The sequence below is a fragment of the Monodelphis domestica genome, chromosome 1, assembly GCF_027887165.1.
Source record: "Monodelphis domestica isolate mMonDom1 chromosome 1, mMonDom1.pri, whole genome shotgun sequence".
Classification (NCBI taxonomy): domain Eukaryota; kingdom Metazoa; phylum Chordata; class Mammalia; order Didelphimorphia; family Didelphidae; genus Monodelphis; species Monodelphis domestica.
Window position 1 is genome coordinate 1,444,680 of NC_077227.1, and position 20,127 is coordinate 1,464,806.

The 20,127-nt window shown below is 58.9% G+C and overlaps 1 protein-coding gene across 1 annotated transcript in view; it reads left to right on the plus strand.

Annotated features, from left to right (window-relative positions):
• Nucleotides 1-19,760, plus strand: part of CFAP46 (cilia and flagella associated protein 46) — a 148,665-nt gene extending 128,905 nt beyond the window's left edge. The window contains exons 40-54 of the mRNA XM_056794816.1: nucleotides 3,405-3,502; nucleotides 5,118-5,194; nucleotides 5,347-5,468; nucleotides 6,479-6,594; nucleotides 7,790-7,854; nucleotides 8,459-8,632; nucleotides 12,952-13,016; nucleotides 13,894-13,948; nucleotides 14,123-14,158; nucleotides 16,555-16,657; nucleotides 16,810-16,922; nucleotides 17,553-17,634; nucleotides 17,863-17,999; nucleotides 18,079-18,159; nucleotides 19,157-19,760. Coding sequence (XP_056650794.1) covers nucleotides 3,405-3,502; nucleotides 5,118-5,194; nucleotides 5,347-5,468; nucleotides 6,479-6,594; nucleotides 7,790-7,854; nucleotides 8,459-8,632; nucleotides 12,952-13,016; nucleotides 13,894-13,948; nucleotides 14,123-14,158; nucleotides 16,555-16,657; nucleotides 16,810-16,922; nucleotides 17,553-17,634; nucleotides 17,863-17,999; nucleotides 18,079-18,159; nucleotides 19,157-19,332 — 1,500 coding nt within the window. The 3' untranslated portion in view covers nucleotides 19,333-19,760. The remainder of the gene's footprint in view (nucleotides 1-3,404; nucleotides 3,503-5,117; nucleotides 5,195-5,346; nucleotides 5,469-6,478; nucleotides 6,595-7,789; nucleotides 7,855-8,458; nucleotides 8,633-12,951; nucleotides 13,017-13,893; nucleotides 13,949-14,122; nucleotides 14,159-16,554; nucleotides 16,658-16,809; nucleotides 16,923-17,552; nucleotides 17,635-17,862; nucleotides 18,000-18,078; nucleotides 18,160-19,156) is intronic.
• Nucleotides 19,761-20,127: the final 367 nt, after the last annotated feature.

Below are 20,127 nucleotides of genomic sequence, written 5' to 3' on the forward strand. Positions count from 1 at the left end.
TCCTGAGCCTTCCTTCCACTTTGTGAGCGCCGAGTCCGGCTATCACAGACCTCCCCCACTCAAGGACACCCTCAGAGCCCACCTTGACACTCGGCATCCCCGCGGGTGGACGGTGGCACCCTCGAGATTAGGACCAGCTTCGCGTGGGGTCTGGCATGGAGGGCTGAAGACGTCATTGAGGCAGACTGAGGAGGGGCGAAGGGCGCTCAAGGGTGTATCAAGGGCCGGCTCACAGGTGCCCGGAGAGATGGCGCGGAAACGTGGCGGGGCACAGGGAAGGAGGCCCCCCGGAGGTTGGCATGCCTTGGCTCTCGGCATGGACAGCACGTGCCCATGACGGGTCAGTGACGCCTCCCAGCCGACGTTACCTGATCCAGAAGGCCCCCACCCAGCGAGAGGCCCCCTGCTTTGTGGGGAAGGAAGCACCCTCTCCTTGAGTTTCAGTGACATGCCAACGTGGTTGCGCCAAAGATAAGGGTCCGATGTGGTTGAGCCTGCCCATTCCTCCACCCTGCTCTGTGTGAATAGCTACATGGTGCTCGGAAAAGATCCAGGGGGCAGCTGGGTGGCTCAGTGGACTGAGAGTCACACCTAGAGATGGAAGGTCCTGGGTCCAAATCTGGCCTCAGACACTTCCCAGCTGGGTGACCCTGGGCAAGTCACTTCACCCCCGTTGCCTAGTCCTCATCACTCTTCTGCCTTGGAACCAATAGTAATATTGATTCTAAGACAGAAGTTTAAAAAAGAGGGAAGATCTGGATATCTCAGTGGTCCACAAGTTTAACATAACCCACTAGCATAGTCTACCAGCCACATTTCCATTTCCATGAGGATGCCCTCACAAATACCTTTGGTCTCCTCACCTCCCACCATCTATTCTGCACCTTCACCCCCCCCCCCAGATGATCTTGGCGTCTTTATTCCCTCCCTCTCCTCCTCTGTTCTTGTCTCTGATGCTCACCGGCCTGGCCAGCTGTTGAGTTGTCAGGGATGATTATTCAGGAAAAGAATAGGCTCCAGACTCCAATTGTAGAAAGGAAACAAGACTGACAGTTTGTGTGTGGGAGGGCCAACTGGGAGTGGCAGTTGGGTCTTGTGACTAGCACTTCCTTCCTGCCGGGAGAGGACTTGCTTCCGGGTGTTGGAGGAGAGAGGAGCTTGTTCAGCCCAGTCTGGAGTGGCATGCTCTTCTTGGTTCAGCCCAAAGACACAGGCTTCTAAAGGTTAGAATTGTTCTTGTTTGCTTTCTGTGTACTGCTAAGAGTCTGAATTAGAACAACAAGAGTAGAAGGGAGTGGGACAAACCCTCCGCCAGCCTCTAGGGTCTGGCCCTATACTCTGAAGCTGAGAAAAACTCCAATCCCAACTAGTTATTAAACTTTGTGTTATTTTAATTCGCAGTCAGATAAGTGGACTATCTTTCTGGTCATAGAGGGAGCTGAACTTCTTTTCAGTCATCAAGGCAATAAAAAACCTTATTGGACCCCTGCTGTTTCCTCTCAGCAGGGGGCATCTCCCTCCCCTGCTTCACCAAACAGTGTTCCCTCTCTCCCCTTAACTCCTCCATACCCCATACAAACCTCCCATTTATTCCCCTTTTTTCTAATCCCATTTCCTTTCCCAAATAAATATTACAGTCCCTCTCAACTCCTCAGAGATTCTAGAATTCTGGGAAGTCTAGTGGGAGGAGAGAAGAGGGCAAAGACAGAACTTTGGGAGATGCCTGAGTCTCCTCGTCACGGGCCAGGAGGGAGGGAGTCGGCTAGTGTGCTTAATGGAGGCTTTCATCTCCACTTCAGAAATCCACTGCAAATTGGGGTTTGCTTTGTTGTTTGGTTGCTTGTTCAGACATAAGGAAGGAGTGGAGAAAACGTGAATTATGCTGACTACACTTGGTCTTGGAGAGCCCATTGTTAAAGCATGTACAATACTCCCCTGGGGGCTGGAGAGGGAGGATCCAGGGGGTGAACGAGTGAGTGATCAAATGAATGAATGAGTGAGCTTTTAAGAACCAAGGGAGTGGCGTGCCAGAGGAGGCCACACCAAATGGAAAAGAAGATTCAAAAGCTCGCAGAAGAAACAAATTCCTTAAAAATCAGAATTGGGCAAATGGAAACTAATGACTTCATGAGACATCAAGAAACACCCAAAATCAAAAGAATGAAGAAATGGAATAAAAGATGAAAAATCTCATTGGAAAAACAACTGATGCACGAGAGATAATCTGCGTTATTGGACTATCTGGAAGCCATTGTTTAAGAGGTCTGGACATCCTATTACAAGAAATGATCCAAGACAACTTGCCTGATATTCTTGCACAGGAGGATAAAATGGGACATTGCAATAAATCCCCAAATGACAACTCCCAGGAATAAGATAGCCAAATTCCAGCGCTCCCAGGCCAAGGAGAAAATATTGCAAGCAGCCAGAAAGAAGAAATTCACATATCCTGGAATGACACAAGTCTTAGTAGCTTCCACATATGGGGATTGGAAGGCTTGGAATGTGGCAAAGGAACTAGTTTACAACCAAGAATCGCCTCCCAGGAAGACTGAGCACATTCTTTCAGGGGGGAAATGGTCCTTTTGGTCAAATCATGTCCCAGGTGTACACAATGAAAAGACTAGACCCAAACAGGAAGGCTGAAGTTCAAATACAAGACTTGGGCGAAGCATGAAAAGGTCAAAAAGGAAGAAAGACAAAACTGAAGGCATTAAATGAGGTCCAACTCTGTAGTTGTACCCGGACGGACAGTGTTGTAAGAAGTGTACCAAGGCCGAAGGTGTGGGAGTGAGCTGCCTAGAATGACATCGAAGGCCCAGAAAGTCAAGGGGACAAAAAGCATCGGCCGAGAGAAGAGGGAGTGGGGGAAACGAGCTCCCTAAAGAGGTGCGGAAACAACGAGCACGGCAGCGGAGGCGAGCATGAGAGGGGCAGCAGTGGGCCAGGTTGGAGCCTTACTCTCGTCATGATGGGCTCAGACAGGGAGAAGTGGGAGGGCAAGAAGAGAAGGGCAAGAGGGCGGTGCTTGCCAGTCGAGGCACACACGACTGCTGTGGGACTGGGCAGGCGAGTCCCTCAGTGTCTGTCCCCTCCTCTAGAAGGGGGAAAGCAGCAGGGCCAAAGGAGTCCCCTGGCTCACCAGAGGTGCCGGAGGCCGAGCCAGGGCAAAGGCCACGTGTTGTCTCTAGGAAAAGCTGGAGGAAGCCTGCTGGTTTGAGCATGAGGGGAAGGTCAGGCAGACAGAGGGGGAGTGAAGCCCCCGGGAGAAGTGGGGAGGGTGGCTGGGGCTGGGAGCCCCAGGGGAGGCAGGAAACGGAGGGGGAAACATGGAGGAGGAAGGCAGGGCAGGGCAGATGGAGGCAGGGGGACGTCACAGAGTGGTGGCATGTTTCTCCCGCCAGGTCTGGCAGAACCTCAGCGTTTCGGATCAGCACTTTAATATCCTGAGCGACCTCCCTCTGAGCTATCGGCTCCTGATCCTCCAGCACTCAGACGACAGGTAGGCCCTTTCGTGAGGGGGTCTCGGGGGGCTGGCGCTTGGGGTGCAGGCCTCGGGGGTCTCGGCTCCCTCTTGACTCCAGGTGGAAAGGTCGTCGCTGCTGAGCATAGCCCCGAGGTGGGGACCCCTTGCCAGGACAGGCCACCCCAGGAAGAGGCTCCATGAGGGTGCAGGACCTCTCTGGTGGCTCGTGCTGGGCAGGCGTGTGCCAAAGAAGCCCGAGCTGTTGAGCCCAAGGTAGGACGTGGGACAAGACACCACGGTCAGAGGAGGCGCTGTGCTCTGGGAGGCTTCTGGGAAGGTCTAAGCATGTGTCTAAGAACCGATGCTAAGGAAAAAGCACCACGAGGACTGGGCAATTGGAGCTGAGTGACTTGCCTGCGGGGTCTGAGGGCAAATTTGAACTCGGGACCTCCTACCTCCAGGTCTGATTCTGAGCAAGGATAGATGTAAAATCCAGACTTCTACTTCTGAAGAAGAGTGGGAGGTTCTTAGTGGACTGTAGGCTCAGATTACATAGTCTGTGATATCAGGACGCTTGATGGGACCATGGGGAGATGATAGGCCTGCAGTCTGGAAGGCCAGAGCTGAGATTCGCCTCAGACACTGACCGTCACATTGCCTCTGCCTACCTCAGTTTCCTCCTCTGTAAAAGGAGGCGCTCCATGCAGGATAAATGGGGGCAGAGGGAAGGCACTGGGATGAAGAGGGGGCCAGGAAGACTTCTTGTGGCAGGCAGGATTTTAGCTGGGACTTGAGGGAAGCCTGAGAGGGCAGTAGTTAGAGCAGAAGAGGGAGAGCATTCCAGGCATGGGCACTGCAAGGAAAAATGCTAGGAGGCTGGAGAGGGACGGTCTTGTTGGGAACAGCCAGGAAGTCGGTGTCCCTGGATCCAAGAGAATGGGAGGAGTAACGCAGACGGAGCGGGTAGCATCCCACGCCACCTTGAGACAATCCCCCAGGGGCAGCTGGGTGGAGAGCCGGGCCCAGAGACAGGAGGTCCTGGGTTCCAATCTGGCCTCAGTCACTTCCCGGCTGGGTGACCCTGGGCCAGTCCCTTCACCCTCATTGTCTAGCCCTGACGGCTCTTCTGCCTTGGAAGCGACTCACAGTGTTGACTCCAAGAAGCAGGAAAAAGCTCAAAAAGAAGAGAAGAGACAATCCCACCTCGGGTGGCGCCCATCCCCCGTCTTCATGCACGTTCTGAGGCGGCGCCCCCCCCCCCCCAAGTCGGGCTCAGCCTGGCTCCTTCCATCTCCGCAAGTGCCGCTGGGCTGGGGAGGGTGCAGGGCTCCGCCCAGCCGATGCTCCCTACAAAGACAAAGATAACTCGGCGGCTTCGCCAGAGAAGAATGTGGGAGGCCACACGACGGGCATCATGGAAGACTTCCTGGCAGAGGCGGCCTCAGGTCTGAGGAGCAGCCAGGAAGCCGTGCGTCACACAGGAGGAGACGTGAAGCGGTGGCGGCCTCTCATCCCAGAGACAGCAGGAGCCATAGCGGGTTGTGGAGCCACCCGGGGAGGGTTGGGAGGGAGGGACGAGAAAGAGTCCAGGATGAGGTCCAAGGGGGCGGGCCAGGGCGGGAGGCCGCACCCTCTGCCTTTGTGTCCCCAGGTCCACCCTGTACGGCATGATCTACGAGAAGCCCAAGTACAGCCCCGGCCCCAAGGGGAAGATGGTCCAGATCAGCAGTGAGTGCAGAGGCCCCCGGGCCGTCCTATGAGGGGGGAGCTGGGGCCTGAAGGGAAGGGGGGGCCCCGGACCCGGGCGGCCTTTCCCTCCTCCGGCAGCCCCCTTCCCGGGGGGCGGCCTGGCCTGAGGCGCCTCTTCCCTGGGCCTCCAGTCCCGTGCAGGGTGTTCCGTCTCCCCGTGGACATCGAGCTCCTCTCCCAGCTGCTGGGGAGCATCAGCCTGTTCAAGAAGGACCTCGATCACTCCTCCTTCCTGGACGACGTCATCGCCGAGGTAAGGAGCCCCCCAGCCGGGCCGGAGTCAGGGAGGCCGGGAGGCCCAGCGGGCCGGAGTTGGGGAGGCCCAGCGGGCCGGAGTCAGGGAGGCCCAGCGGGCCGGAGTCGGGGAGGCCGGGAGGCCCAGCGGGCCGGAGTCGGGGAGGCCGGGAGGCCCAGCGGGCTGGAGTCGGGGAGGCCGGGAGGCCCAGCGGGCCGGAGTCGGGGAGGCCCAGTGGGCCGGTAGGGGAGCATTCCAAGGCCAAGATGAGGGATGGGGCCCCACAGGGAGTGGGGGAGGCTCCAGGCGAGACAAAGGCTCAGCACAGTGACAAGCCTGGGGGGCAGCCACAACGGGGCCGATCGCCGCCAGGAGAGAGGGAGGAAAGGGGCAGCCCCGGATGAGGCCCAGGGCCAGGGCCAGGAGGCTGGAGGCAGCGTTCAGAGCCTTCCTGACTCGCCAGCGTCGGAGCCAAGAGGAGCCGCGGGGCCCTTCCGGGGGCCCTTCGCCTTGCTCGGTCCCGGGGCACCGACTCCTCCACTGCCGGGGCTCTCGGACCCCAGGAAGGCCCTTCAGCCACCCTTCCCAGCCAGGACTCGGGGAGCGGAAGGGCGCCCCGCCGGCAGGTCCTCGGCTCGCTGAGCAGAAACTATGGCCTCCCAAGCAGCCCCCGAGCTGACGGGGCCCCCCGGCCGCCAGGCTCCTCCCGAGGCTGAACTCCTTCCCCGGGTTGCCTGGCCGTTGTGTAGCCTGCGACAGCAGGCCTCAGTTTCCTCATCCGGGGTTGGACCCTTGTCGGGTGTAGACTGAACGCATAAAGGAACCAGGGCACAAGCCTCCCCTGCCCTCGTCCCTGGATGTTGGGCGGCCCTGCTGTGGCTCCCCCTGCCTCCCGCCCCTTCCCCTCCCGCTCCTGGGTTGCGAGTGCGAGGAAGGGGGTGCTGCAGCCACCTCGTGTTCTCGGCCCAGTGAGGGTGGCCAAAGTCACTCTGGAGGTTAATGAAATGGCCTTGGCTTGGGCACGTCAGGAACCAGAGGATGTGGAAGACCTCGAAAACATGCTGGAGGACTTCGACAACCTCTCCGAGCTCATGCAGGAGTACATGAAGCCCATCCTCTCGGCCATGCATCCGCCGGAACCCAAGTACGAGGGCTGGGGCGGGGGGGGGGGGGGAGACATTGGCCTGCACCAGAGACAGGAACCAAAGCCCTTTGGGTAACCGTGAGTCAGGCCAGAGAAAGAGTCACCTCCCCTGAGAGACGGACGGACAGACGGACAGACAGAGACAGAGAGACACAGAGAGAGAGAGACAGAGAGAGAGATGGAAGGAAACATAAACTTAACTCATAATTTTAAATCTGAACTCATTAAATAATCCAATAAAATTTTAAAAAGACGTATCCGATGAGGTAAAAAGCTGTACAATTTATCGTTTTCAGGAAATATTTAAAAACAAAGACAGGCCCAGAGTACAAACAAGGAGTTGGGAAAAACACACTATGTGTCAAATGAATCCCCCAAAGCAGGAGTTGTAATCATGCTGTCTGACAAAGCAAAAAAGAAACATTTAACGAATGTTCACAGAGGATCAACAAGTACTACATTATGCTGAAAGGAATCCTAGACAACAAACCAATCTCAGTGCTCAGTTTACAGGCTGTGTCTTGCCATCCAAACTCATAAAAGAAACATTAAGTAAACTACCCGAATACCCAGACAGTGACACATTAGGGACAGAAGACTTTGACGTCCCCCCTCGGTTTTGGGTAGCGCTGATAGAAAGATAAACTAAAGGTAAATTGAGCAAATTGCTGGAGAAACTTGAGCTAAAACGTACATGGCGTCTTCTAAATGGGACTGCAAAAGAGTATACATATTCTCAGTACTTCCGGCACATGTACAAAAATTGGTCCTGCATTATAGACTGCCTGGATTTGAGTAACGCATGTAAAAAGGCAGAGTTACTACCTCCTTTACACACGGGGATGCAATAAAAGCAGTATTCAGTTCAATGACCACAAAATAAAAAAAGACAGATCGAAATGGAGATAGAATGAAACCCTGTATACGGAGTAGGCCAAAGAGCAGATCACAAGAATTAACAAGTCTCTGAGAGAAAATAATGATGAATTTTGAGGGACACACAGCAGGGCCATTCAGGAGGGGCTCCCTGGAATTGCCCCACATTCTCAGCTTAGAGGCAAAGGCCTTCCATTGGCTCCGGGGTCCAGTAACCCTTCAGTATACAGGCATGAAACCTCCTGGCCTTTGGGGAGAGGTCCTAATGGAGAATCTGTCCTTGCCCAAAGCCGGTCATTGAAAGCTACTTTGTTTCTAGACTCCAGAGCGAAGGAGGAAAAAAGGCAAGAGAAAAGGAACTGAAGCCTCCCATACTCGTGCAAGGTATGCAAAGGTGGGCTGCTCCGACCACCTGGGCCCGAGCCGGGGGATCCAGAGGCCCCCGGCTCCAGCTCCAGAGGCTGGTGTCTGCCTCGGGGCTCCGAGCCTCTGTGCAGCGGGCCAGATGGAGGTCCAGCCCCACAACACAGATGGCATCTCCCCTATGGAAGACACAGACAACCAGCCCCCCCAGCCCCCCCCACCAGGGTTGGAACTGAGCTCTTTTGTTTTCTAGTCTTAAAGCCTTTTTAGCCTCTTAGTGATGAAGCTGACCCCCCCCCCCCCGCAGCCCATCTCCAAAGCTCGAGCCCAGATCTTTGTGACTGTTCCTCGAACCCCTCACAATGGCTTTCCCTGTCCCTCTGCATATCTTTGGGAGCTGTTGCTGGTAGGGTGCATGGGAAAGGGGGGCACCCTCACCCCTTAACCATAGCCTGCCAGTGTCCTTGGGGTGCCTCAGTTTCTCCAATCGCTCTGGCCCGGCCTATGACCCAAGCAGTGGACAAACGCCAGCGTGCTGGTGGCGGTCATCCTTAAGGCTCATCCCCCACTCACAGGCCCCCAGATGGACTTCCTGGGGCTCCAACTAAACATGGCGTCTTCTCAGACCCCTCAGTGCCGCCCGTGGAAATGGCCGAGTTCCTGATCCTCATCACGGACAGGATGTTCATGGAGATGCCCCTGGAAACAGTTATGATGGGAGAAAATGGGAACATTGCCTCTGTGACCCGAGAATTCTCCCTCCAGATGCTGGCCAATCGCCTCCACAGAGATGAGCCAGGTGCGTACAGCCCCTGCTCGGCTAAGCCCAGTCCTTGCCCCACTCCATTATCAAGGGAGAGCAAAAAGGCAGAGCCGTAGAGTCACGGGTCTTGGGTTCCAGTCCAGCCTCTGCTGCGGGTTAGTTGTGTCTCTGAGGCACACAGTCCACGTCTTGTCAGTCCGTAAGAAGAGGATGTGGGCCTGGCTGGCCTCTGATGTTTTGTCCACCCCGTCCTGGATCTGATAATGAAATGTCTTCCAGGTTCAGAAATAGGAAAAGAGGCCCTCAGACAGTCCCGAGCTGTGAGACCCTGAGCAAGTCACTTAACCCCATTTGCCCAGCCCTTGCCCTTTGACCTTAGAGTTGTTGGGGGAAGATTGGCCAAACCATAGCTGGGGAGCTTAACTCAGTTCTGGCCTGTTAGGAGGCACTGTGAGCCTGAGGCCGGGCTTAGAGTCAGTGAGCCTCAGCCTCCAGTTACTACCTACTCCTGTGCCTTTTCTGCGCTGTGCCTCAGGCAATTCTCTGGGTCAAGCCAGCAAGCATTATTCTGAGGGAGGTCTCATGGGCACCACAGATAGGGTGTTCGACCTGAATTAGGAAGACCCGAGTTCAAATCCAGCCTCAGACACTGACTAGCTGTGTGACCCTGGGCAACTCACTTCTCTCCATTCCTGCATCTGTGAAATGAGCTGAAGAAAGCAATGGCAAAGCTGCTCGCCATCTGGAGGAAACTGGATGGGAATAGCAAGGAGTGTGCCTTCTTCTCACGGACACCCGGCACCATTCCAAACACTGCCCATCATCGGGGCGTAAAAGCCTCGGAGACGCACAGAAAAGTGAAAGGCAGCCTTTTGGGAGAGTGATGCATGCGATAAAAGGGAGGAGCATGGAAATGGGGCCGGGGGGGCCGCTCGGTGACTCCGTAGATTGAGTCAGACACGTCCCGGCTGGGTGACCCTGGACAAGTCACTTCACCCCCGTGGCCTGACCACTCTTCTGCCTAAGAACCAATACACAGTACTGATTCTAGGAGGGAAGCTCAATGAGCTGGAAGCTACATAGTTGAATCCTAACGAGTTGGTGGTCAAGGAACGCGCCCTAGAAACAAGAAGCGATTTCATGAAAGAGAATGAGGAGAGCGAGCTTGGGGGGGCCGCAAACACCGTCACTGGAGTGGAGAGAAGGGCCCACGAGAGTCCCCACTGAAGCCGCACGTGGGCAGTCGGGAAATCAAAGGCGGGATGCGTATAAGGGAAGGGAAGAAAGGTCGTGGGTTCGAATGCTCCTCTTTTGGAGCCAGGCCGAGAACCGAATGTGGGACTTAAAAAGGAAAGAGAACAGCGGTCAGCGGTCAGCGGGATGTTTCTGAAGAGAGAAGGAAGCCGAGTCATTCGTGCCAGACGGAAGAAGGGCTGAAGCCGAAGCCGGTGGTGTGGAGAGGACTAAAGTGCGCCGAGCGCACGGGAGGCACAGCCGGGGCCGCTCAGACCGGGACCAGAAGCCTGCGAGCCGGAGCAAGGCCGCCCCAGACCCTGGTGAGGGAGACGCCGCCGGCCGGATGGTGTCCAGGGGCGGGACGAGAGAGCAGACGCCGCAGTGGCTTGTCGAAGCGCCGTGACGGCGTGAGGCAGGGGCGGCAGGAGCAGGCCTTAGCGCCAGAGAGGCTCAGGGTTGTAGAGGAGCGCCTGCGCCCGCGCCAAGAGAGGAAGAAGCAGCTGTGGGAGAAACGGAGCTCTTGGCACATAGTAGGGCAGCTCTACCAAGAGCTCCAACGGGAAACTGAGGCCAGATGATGATACAAAAGACCCCCCCAATCATCATCACTAAAGGCAGGATTTGAATTCATGTCCACTCCAAGAATTCTGTTTCATGGACTTTATTCATCATCACTTGAAGAAGGACTCAAGGGAAATAGAGGGGAAAACTCTAAATAGGGACAAAATTAGAACCACGTGGCAGGGTTCTCCTCGCCTGTCTGAAAAACCTGCGAGAGGCGGGGCTACCCCAAAATGTATGTCCTCCCTCCGGGCTGGCAATAGTTGTTTTAGGGTACAGCAATGAATCGCACCCACCACGCCCTGCACAAAGAGGGGACAGCGAGATGGCTCAGTGGATGGAGAGCCAGGATTAGAGACGGGAGGTGCTGGGTTCTAAGCTGGCCTCACACCTCCTAGCTGAGTGACCCTGGGCAAGTCATTTATCTCCTTACCAGTCTTGGGCCTTGGAAACACTACGCAGGACTGATTCTAGGACAGCAGGTGAGTGTTATATGAGAGAGTCGGGGCAGGGGGAGATCATACAAAATCCCGGGAAGTATTTGTGCCAAGACAAGCCCAGGAACTCTAGGGACATAGTGAAGAAACAGGGCTTCTGCACATCAAGTCAGATTGGGGTCGTTGTTCATGGACGGGCTGAGCCCGCAGGCTGAGAATGACAACCCTCCCTGACGTGTCAGCGCCGTCCCAGGAAGTCGCCCAAAATGGTCAAAGTCATAACGGAATTCAGAAGGTCCGGAAAAGGGGAGCGGCAGGAGGCTGGCAGTTCCGGAGCTCGGACTGTACTTCGGCTCTCAAAGCTGCCTGGCGCGCGCAGGGAAGCGGCCGCTACGCTCCACTGTGTTTCCACGCCTGTCGCTGCCACCTTTGGTCTGTAAATGCAAAGACTCGAGTTGGGGCATAAGAAGTCACTCTTGGCTGAAAACGTGCTGGCAAAGCTGGAGAGCCGCCTGGCAGGAACTCGAATGGCTGCCTGTGTCGCGCCGCTGGCCGAGGGGCGGGGAGGGCCAGGGCGTGCCTCGGGCGTCCCCTCTGTGGAAGGGAGCGGGGATCGTCTGGGCTGGCCGGATGAGAGGGAGTCCGTCAGAGCATGTGAACAGGGAGTTTGGGGAGGAAGAACTCCAAGGGGTGGAGAGCCCTGTGGAACGCCGCGGTCCACGTCCGCCCTCTCCGGTGGGCCGGAGTGGTGCCAGCGGCCGTGGCTGGCGGGGTGGGGCCGGGGAGAGGCGTGAGCCGAGATTTCGTGCGCGGACACGCAGCTCGCGGCCCCCGTTCTCTCCGGAGAGTGAAGGAAGAAGGGGGCGAGGCCCTGCGGAGTTGGCGCTGTCCCAGGCTCCGGGTTCTGCCCGCTTCGCTCTGCCTCGGCCCGTGTCCGTCTTCGCGGGTCGTCCTGGCCCCCCCGCTGGGCTCCCCGGTCCAGCGGCCCCCACTGGTCCAGGCGGGCGGATTCTAGAGGAAGCAGCAAAGCCACGGCGCGGAGGGGAATGACGACCGCAGAGGATCCGCTTCCCGCGGTGCCCTCCCCAGTGCCAGCTCGGCAGGGAGGCGCATCCGAGCGCCAAACGCTCGCTTCCGCAGACCGACCACGTGCCGAGGAGGCTGCTCCGAGACACGCCCTTGGGACGGCGGACCGAGTGCAGGACATGCAAAGGAAGGCCCGGGTTCGAATCCGGCTCCGGCGCACACTCGCCCCTCTGTGAAGTTGGGGCAATGACCGAGGCCGGGCCCAGCGGTCTGCCTGGGGCTGCAGTGGGGGTCGGGTGGTTGCCAGAACGGTGGCCTGCTGGGTGGCCCGGACAAGGCCTTCATCTCCGCCTGCCTCGGCTTTCTCGTCCCTAGTGTGGGTTCACGCCTACGTCTCGGGGCTTCTGGGGTCCTCGCAGCCCCGGGTGGCAGCCACGAGCTCTGGGGCAGACGGGACTCCGTCTGGTGCCCATCGGCAGCGGCGCCGGGCATCCGGGGGAAGGGCGTCTGGCAGGGGATGGGGGAGCTCGTGGCACCGCCGGGCCATTCCCGCTGCTTTCAGGGGTGTCCCGGCGAGGATGCTGGACACGCCGGCCATTCCCTTCTCCGGGCCAGTAAGGCAGGCAGCGCTGGCGTGTCTCGCCCGTGATCACACGGCTGGATTTGAACTCGGGTCTTCCTGACTGCAGGAACGTGTGCGGGAGACGGGAAGGAAGCGGCTGCCCCTCCCCTAACCCGGGCTCCCCGGGAAGCACTGGCAGCGCTCGAGATGGCCGTCAGGCCTGGGAGGGAGGCCCGGCCTGCTGAGCCGTCCCAAAGTGGCCCCACGGGAGGAGAACACGCCCCCCCCCCCAGCATTTGCTGGGGGGGGGGGCCCGGGGCCGGCCATCCCAGCCTCAGTCCTACACGAGAGCCCCAGAGGCGGTGGGGGCCCTCCTTCGGCCCCTGGGGCAGCCCCTCCCACACCAAACAGCTCCCCCTAGCTGCAGGGGCTCCCTGGCCACGAGGCTCCAGGGCTTTGGCTCAACCTCTGCCTCCCGCGTCGGCGCCAACCGCCAGACTCCCTTTGGCCATTTCCTTCTTTGTCCCCAACAGAAGTTATCAAGAAAGAGAAAGTCCCCAAAGAACCCAAGCAGAGAGGGAAGAAGTTCGGCAAGAAGGTGAGCCCCCCCCCCCCGGGCTCCTGGGCTGGGGGGGCTGGGCGAGAGGAGCCGGGGAGAAGGAGCTCTCGGGTGGCCCAGGCTCTGGGAAGAAGGAGCCGCCGCCGCTGCCACTCCCTCCCCCAGCCTGGCAGCGCCCAGCAGGCTCGCCAAAGGCCGGCAACCCCACTTCTGGATGGTCTCTCTGGCCTGGGGCACACGTGGGCACACGGGGCTCCCGGGAGGCTGGCACATCTGCTCCCGAAGGCCCAGGAGGGTGGCCTTTCTCTGTGTGCAGACTCTTAGCTCACCCCATTAGCAGCTTCTTTGCCTTGGGCACTGCCAGGCTCTCTGGTCCTCCCGATGGCCGGCACTGCCTCCTCCTTCCTCGGGACTCAGTGCCCAGGTCCCCGGCGCTGGCTGCTCTGAGCCCCTGGTTCTGGCCTGGGGAGCCCTGTGCCTGGGGAGACGCGAGGGACCGCGAAGGGCCCACTCTTGCTCCCTAAAGCCCATGAGCTGGGAAGAGCTGGGGCGTTGCTAGCGGAGACACAGCGGGCACAGCTAAAGGAGCCCTGAGCTCCCACTGGGTGGAACTAAAGGGCAAGTCCGCCGGCCCGGGCCCCCCCCAGTCACCACCCGACGCCACCTGCCTTTTCTCTGGCCCTCCACGGAAGAGCTTCTCTCCCGAGAACAAGTTTGGCTGCACAAATTCTTCTACTGATGTTCTGTTGGCTCCCAACGTGCCTTCTGCGGCCCAGAATTCAGATTCTTCCAGTCGGGGGGGGGGGGGGGGCCTTGGCCCCGGGTCTGAGCTCTGTGACTCGGCACACGGCCGCCGCTCAAGGAAGCCCTGTGTGCATGGTACAGTATGTCTACAGGAATAACCCCTCTATTGCAGCTCAGCCGCGTCTTGCCAGCCAATTGTATGGCCGTGGACATGACCAATATTAAGTGTATCCTTTGCACATGCTGCCTGCTGGACAGACGGCCACCGTTCCCACGGCCACCTGTTAAGGGTAAAATTAGGGTTGTTGACTGAATATATTATATTAGTGGTCACCAGGGATTAAAATTCAATCCCAATGAAATACTCAATTCACACAGTTTCCCTTAACTGGACACAACAGATATCGTGGACCCATTCGATGAAGGAAAGACAACCGGTAAAGCAGCCCATGCACATCTTTTGTCCCTGCTCGTGCCGTCTGAGTGTTGCTCAAACCGGGTTTAGGGCTGGAACTCGTGACTGTGAGGCAGACAGGAGAGGTGGACAGACAGAGACAAAGAGAAACAGATGGAAGAGAGAGAAATGGGAAGAAAGAAAGAGGTGCGAGAGACGGGGACAGACGGGAGAGATGGAGGCAGAGGAAAGATAGAGACAGAACAGAGGCAGACGGAGGAAAGAGAAGGGGACAAGATAGATTTCAATACCAAAGGGAGAGAGAAAGAGACACACACACAGAGACGGGGAGACAAAAGGGGGGAAGGAGAGAGAGGGAGGAAGTGATCTATTTATCTTCTGGGGTCACACAAAGGATAGCTGAGATTCTGGGCACTAGACTGGGGCCAGGACAAACCCAAGAGTGAGACGATGAGACTGGAGTAATGACCATCTTGCTCTTGGGATGGAGATGGGGCAGGAAGGCTCTGCTCGTAGTGCTTGTTCAATCGGCCCTTGTGATATTTTGAGGGTATATTTGATGGATACTAGAAAACTAATGGATCAGGTAGTTATCTTCTTTATCTTCTTTTGCCTACCCTCCTCCCTCTATGCCTTCCATTTTCCTCCCTCTTCAGAAGCCTTTCAGCCTTCCCTCCCCCCTTCTTCAGTCTCCTTCGAGTTGCTCAGTGTGAGCTATGAGGTTTCAATGAAATAGTTCTTGATCAAGGGGTTTATTTGGGGAAGACAGGACAAGGGTGGAGGATAAGGTAAGAGGGGCGGGATATCCCTACAGTGAGTGTTAGATTGGAGGAGATTGAGAGAAATGGCAATTCGGTCACTAGCATGAAACAGAGCTAGTCAGAGAGAGATCTATGGACTCTTGTCCTCCTTCTTCTGCCTTCTGATCAGCCAGGCCACCTCCAGCTTGGTTATCCCAAGTCCCAGAGATAAACCCAGCTTCTTCCTTCACCTCAGCCAGCAAGCCAAAAAGCCTTGAATCCAACAGTTGACTCTTGCCTCCAACTGTTTCCCAGTCACATTCCAAACGGAATGTTCATTTGACTGACGTGATCAATGTCCAGCTTCTGTCCTTTGCATGCATTTTCTCTATCACATCCTGTGTAATGAATGAATGAACGAGTGAATGAATGAATGAATGAATGAATGAACGAATGAGTGAGTGAATGAATTAATGAATGAGTGAGTGAATGAATTAATGAATGAATGGATGAATGAGTGAATGAGTAGTGAATGAATGAACAAGTAAGTGAATGAATGAGTGAATGAATAAATGAATGAACAAATGAATAAATGAACAAATGAGTGAATGAATGAATGAATGAATAAGTAGTGAATGAATGAATGAATGAACAAATGAATGAATGAACAAGTGAATGAATGAATGAATGAATGAGTGAATGGATGAATGAACAAATGAATGAGTGAATGAATGAATGAACGAGTGAGTGAGTGGATGAATTGAATGGATGAACGAATGAGTGAATGGATGAATGAACAAATGAGTGAGTGAATAAATTAATGAACAAACGAGTGAGTGAATGAATGAATGAGGAGCCTGAGCAGGGAGCCTCAGACCAGGTGAACTCCTCGGTGCCGAGCCACGGTTCAGGCTCAGATCTTCAGTGTCGGCTCCCCATTTAAAACAGGGACAGAGCTCTGAGCGATTGCTTGGCCTCAATTAGGCAAAGTCCGCAGCCTCGTCTCCGAGGAGCCTGTGCCGACCGCCCGTCCTTGGTGCTGTGCTGTGGCCGCTGGCGCTGAGTGACGGGCAGGGCAGAGCTCTGTCTGTGGGGGCGTCTCCCGGGACTTCGTGAGATGGCTCCGAGCCGGGCACAAGCGGAGGGGAGACCTCGGGGCCCGGCGAGTGCTCCCAGGCAGAGCCGCACGTGGAGCCAGAGGGCCCGTGTTCGGGTCCTGCTCGGCGGCCTTCCCCTTTCCGGGTCCCTCCCAGGCCTCTAAGTCACCGGCAGCCGAGCACTGGTGTGGCCCAAAGCAGGTGTGCGGCCACAGGAGGCCCAGCAGGGGCAGCCGGAGCAGGGAGGGTCCATCCGCTCGTTGGGCTGAAGCCAAGTTCCGCGCCCCCCCCCCCCGCCCCGCCCGCTCCTGCCTTCTCCGAGTGGGCGCGCGGCTCCGTTCCGGTGGGCGGCAGAGCCAGGGCTGCCTCCGGCCCTTCCACACGGCCGGGGCAGGCGATGGCTCGTGGGTGGCCGAAGGACCCCAGGCTAGAAAAGGAGGACGTGTGGCCGAGGCCGGCCGGCGCCAAGAAATGGGGACGGAGCCGAGAAGGGGCGAACCCTCGGGGAACGGGAGACAGGTGGGGGGCCTCCTCGCCCAGGGCAGGCCGCCGGCCGCCAGAACTGAGCCGTGTCCTTGCAGAGGCCAACATGCCGGCCAACAAGACCCAGGAGCTCCTGGAGCGGTATCGCGACCTGTACACCAACCGCTGGACGGGCACCGTGGGCAGCAAGAACGGCCCCAGGTCTGGGGCGCCCGGGCGGGGGGGGGGCTGGGCCCAGGCTCCAGGGGTTACTTCCCAGCCCCGCCTGAAGGGGCGCCCCGGAGAAGGGCCCTCCGTGTCCCCCCAGCCCTGGAACCGGGCGCCGGGGCCCACCTTCCTGCCCCCTCTTGCAGCCAGGCCGACTGGGAGCAGTGCTTGGCCAGCTGCAGCGGCTTCTTCTTCTACGGCATGGAGAACCTGCTGTCCCACGTCCTCATCGACAGCCTCATCTCCATGAACCTGCAAGGTGGGGGGGAGGGTGGAACCGAAGCCCCCCCCGCTGCCCCCCTGCTCTCGCTGGGCCTCGACACCCTCCCTCCGGGGCCAGGGACTCCCGGGCAGACAATGCCAGAGAGGAGGGGCCTGAGGGGGGGGCCGGAAGGGGGGCTGGAGGGGGGGCCAGAGAGGAGGGGCCGGAGGGGGGGACCGGAAGGGGGGGCTGGAGGGGGAGCCCGAGAGGGGGGCCAGAAGGGGGGGCCAGAGAGGAGGGGCCGGAAGGGGGGGCCGGAAGGGGGGGCTGGAGGAGGGGCCGGAGGGGGGGACCGGAAGGGGGGGCTGGAGAGGGAGCCCAAGAGGGGGGCCGGAAGGGGGGGCCAGAGAGGGGGAGCCCAAGAGGGGGGCCGGAAGGGGGGGCCAGAGAGGGGGACCCAGGGAGGAAGGTCCAGAAGGGGGGGGCCGGAGAGGGGGGGCCGGAAGGGGGGGCCAGAGAGGAGGGGGCGGAGAGGAGGGGCCAGAGAGGGGGGGCCGGAGAGGAGGGGGCGGAGAGGGGGGGCCGGAAGGGGGGACAGAGAGGGGGGCCTGAGCAGAGGGGCCCACTGACACTCTTCCTGGAGCCCGGCGGCCCCCCAGGCCCACCCGCAGCGCCCCTGTGTTCCAGAGTGCCAGATGATCATCCTTCTGAACCTGACGCGCTCCGTGTACAGCAGCCAGAGGAGGGCCAAGTTCGACGAGCTCCAGAAGTGAGGGTCCCCCCCCGGTGGCCCCCCTCGTGGGCCCCTGGAACCCGGCCCAAGCCAGGGAGGGCAGAGATGAGGGGAACACGGAGGCCGGTGCCCAGCGCGAGCTTCTCGGGGGGCGCAGAGGGTTGGGGGGCACCCAAAGAGCTCGAGGCGGCGAGGGGGACGGGGGGGGGGGGGCAGCGTGGCGCTGAGCTCTGCCTCTGGCTGCGCTGCTCGTGGCCCCTCCAGGCCTTCCCTGCTGATGCTGCACATGCCGGTGGACACGGCCATCCTGCTGAGCCTCATCGGCATCCGCTGCGTCATGACGAACCAGTGGCAGACGACGCTGCGCTGCAACGCCAAGTTGGCCGACCACCTGTTCGAGGGTGAGTGGGGGCCCGTTTGGAGGCGGCCGGCGGGGGGAGGGCCGCAGCGCGGCCCATTTACCGACTGAGCCTTCTTCAGACTTGCTCAAGATTGGAAAGCCGGGCGGGAAGGCCATCCTCCACCTGCTGAAGTCGGGCATCAACGAGGAAGTCGTGAAGGGTGAGGGACAGACTTTCCCACATCCAAGATGGCGGCTGCAGCCCGAGCCTTCCCTGGGAGCTTGGTAAAGGGAAGGTGGGCAGAGGCCGAGGGCACGGGAGGGGCCCTCCACAGTCTGCCCGCTTCAAGTCAGTGGAAACTGGAGGCACCGGGAGAGCGCGGTGAGGACCTCTTGGGAACGGCAGGCAACACTGCCAAAAAGTAGTAGTGGCTTTGGCACAGTCCGAGGGACGTCCTCACTAGCTTCTCACGAGGCTTGTTGCTCGCTGCCTCAGTTTCCCTGTCTGTAAAACGGAGCTTAACAGCGTCTGGTTGTGTGAGAAGCCATAAAGTACCGGCTAAACATCTTCCCAGAGAATCTCACAGGGAGGGGCGGGGGGGGGGGTAGGGCTGGCTGCTGAAATTGTGCCTCCCCAAGTTGTCCCACCCGTCCAAAGGGCTGTTTTCCACCTTGATTTGCTTGGATGCCTCCTGTTGTGTTTTACACATTAAAACTCTGGAGGCAGAGAAGAGTCAGAGAGATCGCATGCCTGCCCCGCAGTCCCACAGTTGGGGGGGGGGTCCCAGGGAGGACCCGAACCCAGATCTTGGCTGGTTTATTCCTGGGGTCGCCTGCGACCGTGAAAGGCAGATCCCCTCTGCCTTCTCACACCAGTTAGGCCTCTTCCTCTACTCAATGGCTCCAGGCATGCTCAAGAGGGCAGGGAGGCCTTGGAAAGCCAGCTGCAACTGCGCTGGGTCCGAGACCCTCAGTCTGAGGTCCTCCTGTGTGCCTGCACTGGGCTGAGCTCACTTGGGGAGAGCAGGCAGGTGGACCCGGGGTTAGCCTCGTCTTCCAGACGGTGAAACAGAGGCAAGCCAAGGGGGCAAGATTTGTCTGAGGCCGCCTGGCCTCAGGGAGGCCCGAGGGAGGATCTGAACCCACAGCACAGCCCCAGCAGACACCCCGAACCTCTCAACATCTGAACATGACTCTGTTCTGCTTCCCCCTCTCTAGTGGAACCCCCAAAGCCCGGAGACAAAGCCGCGGACAAAGCTGCGGACAAAGCCGCCGCGGACAAAGCCGCTGCAGAGCCCATCCCCGAGCCGCCCGCCGAGGAGATCATCCCTGAGCCCAAATGGGTGGATTTCAACCACGTGCTCTACGGACTGCCCAACCTGGTCATTATCTAAGCCCCAGCCGAGCCCGGCCCAGCAGCCTCCTTGGGAAAGGGGCGCCTCGACCCTTCCCAGAGCCCCCATGGGCCAGCCTCCCCTCCAGCCCAGGCCCTCCCTGCTCGGGCTCTCAGGCTGTCCCTGGCACCAGCCAGGCACGGATCCCACTGTGGGGCCCTTTAGGCAAACGGGATGGAGGGATGTGGAGGGGAGACGCCACTGGGCCAACGGCGGCGAGTGAGGTGGGCCACAGGCCCCGGGAGCCGGGAGGCGGGCGCAGGGGGGTGGCCACGGCCTCTGGTCCCCACAGCCTTTCCCAGACTGCCCCCCGACGCCCCAAGCTACCTCTTGCCCCCTCATGTTCTTAATCTGCGGCCTGGGGAACAGCACGACCACAAATAAAGGCTGGCTGGGCCTTGAAGGTGCCCTCCCAGGGATTCTCTGGACCTCGGAGTCCTGGTTCTGTGTCCATTGGTGGCTGCCTGCTGTGGGGCTCCAAGATCGTGAACGGCTCTGAGGGCAAACCACGCTTACCAAGAGGGCCCCAAGGCGTGGCCCTGCCCTCACTGGGTGGCTGGAGAGGGGTGGCAGCAGCCAGAGTATAGCACGAGAAGAGCCAGCCCGCCTGGGGCCCAGGCTCGGCCCTGCTCCAGGCAGTCAGTCAATGCGCCGTGCCAAGCAGCAAAGATAGAGAAGGGGACAGAGGTCAGGAGCCCCCTCCAGGGTCCAGGCCACCCTCAATGGCTGCCACGAGCAAGTACAGGGACCGAGATCCTCGGGGGCCACGGAGGGGCGGAAAGCCAGTGCCACGTG